The sequence below is a fragment of the Chionomys nivalis genome, chromosome 4 (assembly GCF_950005125.1).
Source record: "Chionomys nivalis chromosome 4, mChiNiv1.1, whole genome shotgun sequence".
Lineage (NCBI taxonomy): Eukaryota > Metazoa > Chordata > Mammalia > Rodentia > Cricetidae > Chionomys > Chionomys nivalis.
This window is the reverse complement of record NC_080089.1, coordinates 58,543,245-58,556,656: the sequence shown is the minus strand read 5'-3', so window position 1 is coordinate 58,556,656 and position 13,412 is coordinate 58,543,245. Positions and strand designations below refer to the sequence as shown.

Genomic DNA, 13,412 nt, shown 5'->3' with positions numbered 1-13,412 from the left:
CTTGGGTCCCCAGCTGGTTTGGAAAGGTAGTGGAACCTTGCTGGAGGAAGTAGTTCATTGAAGGTGGGCCTTGATGCCTTAAAACCTACTCCACTTCTTGCTCTCTGTTTTATCTGGAAGTAGTGTAACCAAACAGCCTCCAGCTTCTGCTGCTTTCTCTTTCCTGCCTGCTGCTAGGTCTTCCTCCCATGATGGGCTTTATCTTTCTGGAACTATAAGCTAAGTTTTTCTCCCTCATTTGCCTTTGTCAGGAAATTTGATTATAACAACAAGAAAATAACTAAGTCAACCATATATTACATCTTAACATATAAAATATGTATTAATTGGCTTTATCAGCAACAAGTTCTTAGTAGTCAAGTTTTCTAGTAGCCAAAAAGAACTGGTTAAAAAAAAAAAACTGGTAAAGTTTATTGCTCAGTAGTAGAGTGTTTGCCTGAAAAGCCAAAGATAACAGGTTTATAGCATGGCACAGGGAAAAACTGAGATAGAGAATTTTCGCTGATTCTGAATGGTATTGATTTGTTGTAAGATCAGATGAAAATGGTTTTATTTTGTGACTAGAGTTTGTATCTTTAATTTTTTTCATTTTATAATTAGGGCATTTTACCTGTGTGATTGTACAACTGTGTACCATGTGTGTTTAGTGTCTTTGGAGATCAGAACAGGACATTGGATCCCCCTGGGACTAGAGTTACAGATGAATGTGAACTGCCACGTGGGTGCCAGGATTCAAACCCAGTTCTCTGGAAGAGCAACCAGGTCTCTTAACTGCTAAGCCGTGACTTCAGCTTAATTTTATATCTTTATTAAGCTTACATTTTTTATATATGCTGATTGAAGTTCCATTTATTCTTAACTTTTTAGAGCAACCATTTGACTAGATTAGGGGAGGCATTTAAAGAGTAAATCCTGTTATAGTAGAACCATGTGTATATGTATAGAAACAAGCTAAATATTCATCTTCAAAGTACTAAGCAATGAGCTATGTATGGATCAGTGAGGTGGCTCTTGCTGTCAAACATGACCACCTGAGTTTAATCCTTGGTCCACATGGTAGAAGGAGAGAATTGATTCAACAAGTTGTCCTGTAGCCTCCACACATATGCCATGGCACTCATATTCCCACACACCTTAAATAAATGTAAAGAATATATGCTTGCCTCTACCTCCCTAGCATTGTGATATATATTTTGTTTATGCAGTGCTGGGAATTGAACCTCAGGCTTCATGCATGCTGGGCAAATTCTCTACTGCCTGAGCTTGAGTAACATTCTCAAACTTAAATTAGATTCTAATAGTCTTCCAAATAGCCATTGTAGAGTCAAGAGTAAACAGACCATTTAATAAATGCAAATTAAAATTTTTTTTGTTAGCTTAGGAAAGGAGCCAGCCTCCTGGTCTGGATACTTTGCTATTTCTTTCTCTTATCCTTAATGGCATTGAGTCACGTGAAAAGGAGAACCCCATGAGGAATCTTCACATCTGTAAGCTCTGTCTCTGTGGATAAGAGAGTGGAAACAGACTGACTTGGGCAGCTAGAGCATTGGGGCTGCTCATAGTCCAAAGCTAGATAGATATACTGCCATGATTTGGGTATCAAGAGAAATGAAAATCTGGGGCAGTAGTAGTCCCACAGTAGTGAAAACTTTAGTTTTGGACCCAGCAACACATTGATCTGGGTTTTGTATCTGACCCTAGTACTGGTATCTACAGCCTGACCTCCGTGTGTACTGATCAAGCAGGTTTCAGTGTCATAGATAAGTGTAGGACAGGTGATATTGGAAGCAAACAGAATTAGTAGAGGAGGCTATGTGCAGTTCCAAAAGGTTGGGATCGTCGTCTTGGCTAGTAAAGTCTGTCCAAATGGCTAATAAAATGTTCTCAGTGAAATGTGGGGTGGGAGATTGAGTATTGAATGAAACAAAACACTTAAATTGTATATTTCTTGTAAATGAAGCTTAACTTTAAATGGAAAGAAAAATCCCAGACTTCCTATGCCTGGAAATGTGAGTGTATTCTTAAGTTCCTGTTCACTTTCCTACAGGATCTCATGTAGCTCGGGTTGTTCTCCAACTTGGTTTATAGCCAGAGACAGCCTTCAACTCCTGGTCTTCCTTCCTCTCTACCTCCTCAATGCTGGGGTTGCAGGAATACACCACTGTACTTGGCTTTGCCTAGGTAATTTTTAATAGTTCTTTGACTTCTAGGGGTTATATCACAAGTTCCTTATGCCATCTTTACAAAATATACTAACTGGCTGTGGAGGGACACACCTTTAATCATAGCATTCTGGAGGCAGAGAGGCAGGTGGATGGATCTGTTGAGTTCAAGGTCAGCCAACCTGGACTACATAGTGATTTCCAGTACAACCAAAGATATGTAACAGAGACCTTTTCTCACCGCCCCCCCCCCAAAAAAAAACCCACAAAAACTGAAGAGAAGGAATTCAGACTGAATTGGTACCTTAACTTTACTGAAAACTTGTAGACCCTGCAAAGTGGGGAAAGTAAAATCTCTGTGAGGGAAAAATGGAGAAATCAAGTGTTGAAAAAGACAGTTTGGGAGAAGGTCAGCCTGGTCTGCAGAGCAAGTTCCAGGAAAGACAAGGCTACACAGAAACCATGCCTTGGAACCCCCTCCCCCCAAAAGAAAAAAAGATAGTTTGTTTTTGGCTAGAGAGACTTTGTATTTTAGAATGACTCTTTACTAATGCAGAAATATGACTTGACATAACACTGTCAGATGGCCCAAGAGTTCAACCTAGTTGTATATATGAGGACCATCTAAGTGCCCTTCAGCATAGGGTTTATTCAGTATATTACAGTATGTACATACAAAGATGAAACACTGTGCAGATATGTATTGATTGACAAATGTCTGCTAAATATTGCTTAGTGAAGAAATGAATGCTGTATGTACACAAAGAGTGTGGTACACTATAGATATATCTGTGTGGCTGTGTATGCATAAAATGTTGTCTAGAATGTTAACTAAAGTATAGAGAGTCCACCAATTCCATGTTGTAATTTAGGGTAGCCAAAGTTTGTCTTTATTAACATCATTTTTCTTTTTAGGAAAGGATGTTTTAGGAAATTTGTGTTTAGTGTATTCTTTCTCCTTTTATATAAAATTTGAACTTACGTTTCTCAGGTAAAATTTATAAGACAAAGCATTTTTGATTTTGCTAGATTTTTTCTCATTATCTGAATCACGTTGTTTTAGTTGTCAGTAATTCACATAAAGTAAATACTCATTATGTGAATTACTGACAACTTTAAACTTATGAGTTTCCTTTATAACATGTTGACATTTTGATTGATTGTTTGAATATTTCTTGAGAAATACCATAGTTAAAATACTTAAAAAGATACTTATTAATCTTAGAAGAATCATAATATGATTTGTTCTTGGATGAGTGAATTTTCTATAGAAACATCTATTTCTATACTTTTCATAAATGCTTAAGAGAACCTTCATTAAAAAATACTGGAAACCTGGATTGGTGAGATCACTCAGCAGATAAAGGTGCTTGCTGCCAAGTTGGAATACCTAAATTAGATGCCCTAGGACCCACATGGTAAAATGAGAGAACTACAAGCCCCCCCACACCCTAATAAACACTCATGTAATGAATTTAAAAAATACTGGAAATCTTGGTTGAGATGTCTCAGTGGGTAGTGCCTGGTGAGCATCAATACCTGAGTTCAGATCCTCAGTACCTACATTGAAAGAACAAGAACTTGGGTGTGATCATGCATATCTATAACCATAGTGCTAGTAGGCAGAGAATGGTATCTTTGAAGCTTGCTGTCCAGTCTGTACAGCTGAAATGGTAAGCTCCAGGTTCAGTAAGAAATTCTGTCTCAAAAAACAAAGCAGAAAGCAAATAATAACCAAAGTTTACCTTTGGCCTACACACACAATAAGGAGCTTGCACGCTTAATAAACATAATAGTAATTACAGCCTTGGGTAAAGCTAAAAACATAATTGAGCATATTCTTTATTAATATTATAGCTGGTTTTATTGATTTACAAATTGAAAATATTTATTTACATCTTATTTTCCTTTTTAAATACTAAGATATTTCAGGCTGTGTGTAGTGGTACATGCCTTTAATTCCAGCACTTGGGAGGCAGAGGCAGGAGAATCTGTGAGTTCCAGCAAGAGCTACATAGTGGGGCCCTGTCTTGAAAAAACAAAACCAAAAAGATATTTCAGAGGACTGGGGACCACGACTCAGTTGGGAAACATTTTCCTTGGCATTTACCATTATCATCCATGAAGTAGTTCACCATTTTGCTCTATAGGCATATAATTTATGTGGTGTAGTTGTTTTAAGATACACTGTTTCATTTCTTCTCCTTTCTCAGTATGTTAAAGAAATAATTCAGAGGAATTTGTGGAAAGCAAGTATTGTATACAGTGAGACATAGAATCATTGCCTCTTATAAAATAGTTTAAAATTATTACTAAAGTAAATTTCATTTGTATAAAATACAGCCTAATTTTAAAATAGCATTACTCTTCACAGGTAATAGTGGCTGTAGCCCAGCTTTTATTCTAAAATTTTAGTTACAGTTGTGTTAAATGCTAATTTCTTAACCTTCCAAGATGCCTACTTAAAAACAAAGTTAAAAGAGTCAACCTCACACGCATATCCTCTGTTTGCTGCCATTTAGCCATTTTCCTGTCTTGACCAGGATGGGTTTGATCTTGGTTTATTTTAGTTTAGTTAATTGATCTTTCCTTACAGGAAGTCAGTTTTTTTTGTTTTTTTTTTTTTTTTTTTTTTTTTTGGAGAGCTCTAATTGTGCTATTTGCTGGGCTCTCATCCTTTCTGTTTAAATAATGCAGGTACTTTGATGGAAACCTGGAGAAGCTCTTTGCTGAGTGTCATGTAATTAATCCAAGTAAAAAGTCTCGAACACGCCAGATGAATACAAGGTCATCAGCACAGGATATGCCTTGTCAGATCTGCTACTTGAACTACCCTAACTCGGTGAGTACCTGGTAGTTTAAGGCTAGCACTATGTCAGAGGGTAAATCAACTTCCATTACTTAAACAAAGGACAGTCTGAAAGCCTGGGACCAGTAACTATTTCTGTAGCCCATTACTAGGTTTAAGAATAAGGAAAGGAAAAGGAATGTCCTAGTTCTCTTCCCGTTCCTGTACTGTTTTTCAGGCTTCTCCAAGTTGTCATTGATTCTTTCTGGAATTTATTTTACCACCATTTGGAGACTGTGTAATAGATCAACAGTTTATAAACTGTTTTTTATACAGCTTAAAATCAATTCAAAATTTATTGTTTCAAATAGTCAAAATCCTTATACATTTTTTTAGAGTACTTTCAGGACTTCATATTCCTCACTATATTAATCTAGTCTGTAGATTCTTAAAAATGGCAAGTGGGGGTAGAATTAGAACAGAATAGAACCAAATAATAGGTATTTCTCTTTAAAATGTCAAAGGTTTATTGAGTAATCAATCATAGGAAAATTATGTTTGTGGTGTAAAGATGTTCAGTTGCTTGGAATTCAACTTTGAATATATTTTTATAGATGAGAAATTATTTAACTCTATAATAATTATGACCATCATGCTGATATTTTCAGCATGATATTTAATAGACCGATTTTCTTGTAGTTGGTGGTTATCAGGTGTTTTCTGTTGAAGATTTCTCATTGTTAGTGTTAGAATTTTAGATATGTCTCTCTAAAGGAGTTTATTTGAAAGGTGCTAACTTGTTCAAATGATCAGTTATTCTTTAAAGTTAGCGAAAAAGAGTGATCAGTGAACTACTTTAGTAGGAAAAGTGTGGTGGAACTACATTTCTGAATTCTCAAGTTCTAGCTGTGGCTTAAATTGAATGTTTTTCTTTGGAAGTGATCTATCAGTTTCATTTAGGTTGGAGTTTTATCTTTCAAATGCGCTGGCTTGGATCTCCTATCCATCTTTACAGCCTGTGAGCTGTATTACTTTTCTTTCCTTAAATCATAATCCTAGTGTATTTGTACAGTCAGTGTCTTTTGGAATTCATTAAACTCAGGTTTTAACACTTTTATTACCTTGAATAATTCTTTTTGCCAGTTTAGATTTATACCATGTCTGTACTAGTACTAGTTTCTGTAAACTAGTAGTACTAAGATCCAAATAATTTGTCCCAGTTTGTAGATGGCTTTCTTATTCTTCTGCCCTTTTCCTCTGTTTCAGCATAGCTAATTTCTCCTTCATTGAAATCTTTACTCTAATTTTAGAGCTAGTTGCTATGAATATCAATTACATTTTCAGTGCCCTTGATATTGTCCAAAAGTCTTAACATAAATTTGACCAGGCATTTGTAGTGTGTATTTTTTTTTTATTTTTGATTTTTATAAAGCAAATGATGGAGAAATTAAGCCATTAATTTAACATAGCGGGAACTATTCTAAATTTAAGAACATAATGGAGAATAAACATAAAATTTGTCTTCATAGAACTCACAGACTAGCTGGTCAGATTCCTAGGGCATTCGGAAAGAATAAGTAGGTACTTTGAGACAGCAGATAAATTATACTATAGTACAATGTTGGAGGCAGCAACCTGGGTTTTATTTTTCTTTCTCAATCTTTCTTTTTAAAACATTCCATTTGTATATTTACTCTATATGTGAGTGGGCATGTGTGTGGAGATCAGAGGACATTTTGTGGGAATTGGTTCTCACCTTCCCTCATGTGGGTTCTGTCATCTTTGACAGCCAGAGCCTTTCCCTGCACTATTGACTCAGCTTGGTTGCTTTCTTTGTTGCTGTGACCATGTGCTTTAGCAGGAAACAACTTCAAGGGGGTGTGGACTTATTTTTTTGCTCGTGGTTAAAGGATACAGTCCGTCATAGCAGGGAAGGAGTGGTTATGGGGATAGAATGTTAGACATTTGGTTATATTATCTCTACAGTCAAGAAGCAGATTGCTGGCTTTCTCCTTCCCTCTTTTTTTTTTTTTTTGGTTTTTCGAGACAGGGTTTCTCTGTGGTTTTGGAGCCTGTCCTGGAACTAGCTCTTGTAGACCAGGCTGGTCTCGAACTCACAGAGATCCGCCTGCCTCTGCCTCCCGAGTGCTGGGATTAAAGGCGTGCGCCACCATCGCCCGGCTTCTCCTTCCCTCTTTTAATCAATCAGGCAGAGGAATGGTGTCCCATCTGCTTCAGGGTGGATCTTTTTCCTTGATTAATCCTTTTTGGAAACATCTTCATAAGCAAGCACTAGGGATGCTTCTAGAGATACTAAATTCAGTCAGGTTGTTGATGAAGATTTACACCCCTTGTGAACTTGACACCCACATGGTCACATTAGACTGCAATACAATGTAAGTTCACAGTCTTTTGCTGTGACAAAATACCTCAGATAATCAACCTGAGGAGAAACCATTTGCTTTGGTTCATGTTTTCAGAGGCTTCGGTTCTTGGTTTATCTTAGGGCCTGTGGGGAGAACAGACTTCATGATGCTGACCATGGTGGAGTGAAGCCAAGCCACTCAGCTTGGGGGACTTAGAGCAGAGAGGGAGAGGACTGGGCAGGAGACCCAGTTTTCCTTTCCGGGGACATTCTACGTTTATAGTTATTTGACTTAACTTCCACCTAAACTGAGGCTTAAAGGTTCTGTAACTTCTGAGCAACCTCACAAACTGGGAATCTAAGTCTTCAACATACAGGTTTTGGGGACATTTAAGATTCAAACCACAACAGAGACAGTTCATTTATGGATCTAGCATATCCATAGGAATTGATAACTGAGGGTGTGATAAAAAAAAAGTCAGGAAAATGTTTGAGTATAGAAACTAAATAAAGGAAGGTAAAAGTGCTAAAAACTTAAGAACCTGAAGTTAGGGGGTTAAAGGTGACCTCGGAGAGTTATTTTAAGTTGTGTGGTTAGTTCAAAGAGTAGAAACAGCTAATATTATGAACTATATAATTGTAACACAGTTACTTTCTCATCATTTCTAGATCAGTATACACAGATGATTGCTTTTGTTCAGTTTTAACAGTGTCGCCAGAAACCCTTCATGGAACCTTATTAATGTGTTGAGGGATTTCTCTCTTAAGAAGCATGTTTATTTGTATTCTCTGTCAGACATTTGCAATTTCCTCTTATTTATACAAATGTTCAGAACCTTATCTTTCTGGAAAGCGCTTTTACTATTATACACTGTCACATGAATAAAGGCGTGTGTTCTGAAGAATTGTTTTATTTTGTTACTTTCATTTTTAGAGAAAGGTCTTACTACGTGTCTCAGGTTGACCTTAAACTCTCATGATCTTTCTGCTTCAGTTTCGTGTGTGCCAAGGTTCGAGGCACACATCAACACACTTGACCTAAATAAATGTTTCTGAAAGCTTACTTTCTATAGTACTGTGGAGTTAAGTATCTCAGAGAGAGGGTCTCACTTTGAATTTACTAAGATTTAGGATAGAGCACTGGGTCAGTTCTCAACAGCACTACTTTGTTGGCACCTAACTCAGGAATTTTTTAATCTTGACTATGCTTGCTTATTTTGAGTTAAAACAGCTTCAGATGTAGGTGAAGACCCTATGACCCTCCAAAATGTCATGACTGTAGGCATGTTCCACCACACTTGGCTTTTTATCTATCATTTTACTAGAAAATGTAACGTGCTTTAATAGCTCACTTTAAAAATTATATTTAAGAATCAAGATTTAGCTGGGTAGTGGTGGTTCATGCCTTTAATCCAAGCACTTGGGAGGCAGAGATCTGAGTTTGAGTTCAAGGCCATCCTATGTCCCTGACAGCTAGTTCTACACAAAGAAAAACCTGTGTGGGGGGATGTAGTGGCTGGAGACATAAGAATTGTTAAATAGAGTCCCATTCCTATGTTGAATTGTCCATTTAGAATTTTGGTGCTTCTGGCGTAAGCACCAACATTACTTGAAAGAATCTGGTCTAGGTCTGCTCCTCCTTTACTTTTGAAATAAGTTGTAGATTTATTTATGTGTTTAGTTTTTTGAGATAGGGTTTTACTATGTAACAGCCTTAGCTGTCTTAGAATTAGTGCTGTATACCAGGCTGGTCTGGAACTCAGAGATTCACCTATCTCGACCTCCCAAGTGCTGGGACTAAAGGTGTGCACCACCACTGCCCAGTTTATTTTTAATTATGTATATGGGTAGAGCAGGTTGTGCACATGAGGCAGTGTTCACAGAGGCCAGAGGGGTGTGTCAGATCCCTAGAACTGTAGTTGCAGGCAATTGTGAGTTGCTTGGCGTGGGTACTTGGAAACGAATGTTCTCTTAAGCTCGGATCCATCTCTGTATTTTCCTTCTCCACCATCCAATTAAACTCTTGCGAGAACTGATGGATTTCTTTTTTATTCTGGTGGTTTTTTTTTTTAATATAAACAAATGACTTTAATTTTCGAGATTATATTGGCAATTTCTGATGGAGGACAGATGATTTTTTTTTTAAATTGAAAATAGTTTTTTTTTTTAAATATACTATATAGTAAGATCATGGTTTACCCTTCCCAATACCATGATTTCCCTAGAAATCTGCTGTTACCTGGATGTTGTGGTGCATATCACTCCTTGTGTTTAGAAGGCAGAGGCAGCCTTATTTACATAATGAATTCTAGGTCTATCCACCCTCCAATTTTTTTGAGCATTATTTGTTAAGTATGTAAAATAAAATGTCAGAAATTAAACTTTCTTTAGATCCTTTATGATCATTTTTGTTATAGATGATACTCTATAAGTTATTAATACTCTTTTGTTTGGATTTATTTACAGCATAAATGAAGGTAAGTTTAATGAATAGTCAAGTTTTATGAGTTAAGTAAGGACAAAGAAATTAAAGGAACTGGATATGAGGTACTTAAAAGCAAATATGTCAGAGATGAGAGGAAAATATGTCAGACCAAATGGAAGAATATGGTTGTGATAACACACTTTTCTTTAGTACAGTGAATGTGTATATTCAGACCACAGGCTAGGTTTTGTACTCTTTTTTTTCTCTTCTCTTTTTTTTTCCTTTTCTTTGTTTTCTGCCTCCTCCCCGCCACTGCCTCCCATTTCCCTCCCCCTCCCCCATCAAGTCCCCCTCCCTCGTCAGCCCAAAGAGCAATCAGGGTTCTCTGCCCTGTGGGAAGTCCAAGGACCACCCACCTCCATCCAGGTCTAGTAAGGTGAGCATCCAAACTGCCTAGGCTCCCACAAAGCCAGTGCGTGCAGTAGGTTTTGTACTCTTTTTAGCCATAGTGATTTCTTTTTACTTACATATACAGGGTTTTGCTATATTCTCTGGCTATCCAGAAATTTACTATGACTCTAATCGGCTTTTATCTCATGGTCTTCTTAATTAGCCTTCCAAGTCTATAGGCATACACTACATCTCATATTTGTTATGTGTACCTAGTTAATTTTGTAAAATATTCTCTGCTTACAGACTAGATAGTGCAATAGATACCATTATGGCTTCCAATAATAATTTATTAACTATTATGCCCCTTAATCCCTTAGCCGTAATGATTCTTGATTGAATAGAAGAATGATATACAAAAATTCTTGTGATCTGGTAGCAAGCTAGTGCCTTATCTTTTTGTGGTGATGGGGAAAGTAATGAGATTATTACACCTTCAAAGTTGGCATACTGTGTACTTGTTATTTTATAGGTAGAGTATTTTATATTCTGCCTATAAAATTAATTTCAGGATTGGGCTATACTTCTTTACATGACTACTTCTGTGAACTTAAAAAATAATGGTTGGTAGCTATATGTAGAATTTTTGGTTCTCTGATTCTTTGCATATAATAGCATGAGCATCAATTACATAAAGCATATTTTAGATAATAGCTAATTAGAAAATGTAGCAAAGTTTTAAAATTATCACTTAGAAGAAAGACTAAGATGAGCTAGGAATAAATTAGATAGGAACTATGTGAACGAAATTGTTAGATATTAAGAGAGCTAAAAGAATGACTTGAATATTTGGCACAATATAATAGTAGTTGGATAAAATGTTTAAAAGGAATAGATTGTGTTGGGGACAGAGAGAAGATTAAACTGCCAGGTGCAAGAATAGACAATAGCTGAATAGGGTGTACTTTAGGAGAAGATAATGATGGAGAGAAGGAATTGCAGAGAAGGCAGATTCTGCAGGATATGGTGTTAAAACAATGTGGAGGTGGAAACAGACTCAAATTTGCTTAAATTTGAAGCCATCATTGAAGACTGATGGCTTTTACCATGTATAGTAAGGTGTTTTCATGGCAACACAATATGAACACTCCGAATCAAAAAGTATTTTCTGTAATTATAAAGACCAACTATAGTAAAAAAGTCCTGAAAGTCATTGGGTGTGCTTGGGTGTATGTTATATGGCATGAGAAATTAGTAAACTGTGAAGAAAATGATGTGCACAAGAGAGCCGTGGGTAGGACAGCTCAATGAGAAATTAGCAAATTATGTTAAGAAAATGCCGAGGAAAAGAAATTAACTGGATTGGACATGCTAAACACACACACACACCCTTGGAAAGTTGAAACTTCACTCTTTATTTTTAAAAATGAAATTAAAATTATTTGGAGGAGGAGTTAGGGGAGTAATGAAGGTAAATATGATTTTTAAAAATTTACTTTGTAAATAATTCTCAAAGAACAGTCAGGTATGATGAGGGATACCTTTAATCCCAGCACTCTGGGAGGCAGAGGCAAGTGGATATCTGATTTAAGGACAGCCAGGGATACACAGAGAAACTATGCCTCAAAAAACAAAAACCTCAAAAGAATGTGCAAAAATATATTTTAAAGACCAATTCATTTACTTTGTTTTTTATGTTAGATTGGTGAAAGCTCCGACATGTGTATGAGAAACTTTATACTACTGCTCAATCAGAACTGCTACCAGTTCTTATAAAAGTACCTAATAATAAACGTTAAGTTGTACTTGTATACCTGTCATCTTCTATGTATCCCTCTTAAGAAGTCACATGGTTGCAAAGTGTATTACAGTCAGTGTGACAGAGTGGTAGGAAAAATCTTTTGTGTCCATTAATAGTGAAGGAACAGTTAAAGAAATTGTGCTTTAAAAGGAGGTAAACCATGGGACCAGAACACTTACTTCTGTTCCCAGCACCTACATTGGCTAGCTGTAACTCAAGCTCTCCTTGGCCACCTACACATACACATTCCCTCCATCCCCTCACATATACACATAATTAAAAATAATAGAACTGTGTAAAGAACAGGGAATGGGTAAATGTTTGTACAGTTATGGGGCCCCAGCAGAAATTAAAAACCCAAACAACAAAAGTAACGAAGTACCAAGGAAAGCATAAAGTTCTCATACTGTGTGTGTATGTTAGAATGTCTCTGCAAGTACACTTCAGAAATGAAAACAACAGCCATTTCTGATAAAGGAAATGGAATAGGGCATAAACAAGGGGATTAATTTTTCCACATAATCTAATCATTCACTCAAAAGAATTTGTTGCCTTTTTAAAAGTGATACTATTTCAAGGTGCTGCTCAGTGACTGCTCACAGGTGCCACTCCACTGCTGCTACTAAGTGCAGGCACCTGATAGAGTAGCCCAGCCCTCTTGTTTGTCTCAGTCCCCCAAACAACTGAGAGTACAGGCACATGCCACTTGTAGTCATACCTGCTCATAGCATTGCTTAAAAATTCTCACATCCATGTTAACACAGCTTTACCAGCTTAACGTGGAAAATGAGGTAGTTGATTTTATTTATTTTTTTTTTGCAATCAGCAAGAGCGTTTATTATTTCGAGAAGGTAGGTACCAGCATGCTAGTGCCGTGCACCCGAAAAAGGCAAAAATGGTGAATGGTGGTCCCTAAGAAAAACTTGCGGACTCCTTTATATCACAACTAAAGGAATTGTAAAAGTGTTGTGACCATTCTAGCTAAAATTGGTTTATACAGGTGACATTGATTTTATTTTTAAAATAGAGTAGTTTTAAACTTCTTTGACGGTTTTTACAATGTGTTTTTAAATGTGTTGTTTAAAAAGCTTAAATAAAAAGTCATAAATATTGTAAACTTGCTTTTTTGTGTTGACGTTTTATGTATTTATTTGGCAGTGGTAGAGAATCTAAGCTAGGACATCAGAAAAATTAAACAAAAAAACTGCCACTGAACCGTATTAGCCCTGTAAAATGTTCTGAAATCTAAACAAGTTAACCTTTTGTTTGAGTTCAAACACTACACTTTGTTCAGCCCTCACCTCAAAGTTAGAATAAAATCTATTATTAGTTTTTCTTTGTTCTTTGTGACTCATGCTGTCCAAATCTCTTCCTTTCTCTTGCTCTGAGCCTCATTTTGCTGAAACTGTAGACATGTACATATGGGCTTACTATTATCTTAACTACTTGTTTATTTTATAGTTATGGGAAATAATTCTAGG

The 13,412-nt window shown here is 36.5% G+C and overlaps 1 protein-coding gene across 1 annotated transcript in view; it reads left to right on the top strand.

Moving 5' to 3' along the window:
- The window catches only part of Arih1 (ariadne RBR E3 ubiquitin protein ligase 1), a 105,690-nt gene that overhangs the window by 44,509 nt on the left and 47,769 nt on the right, over nt 1-13,412 (top strand). Inside the window, exon 3 of the mRNA XM_057767303.1 lies at nt 4,860-5,004. Within this exon, the coding sequence (XP_057623286.1) occupies nt 4,860-5,004 (145 nt within the window). The remainder of the gene's footprint in view (nt 1-4,859; nt 5,005-13,412) is intronic.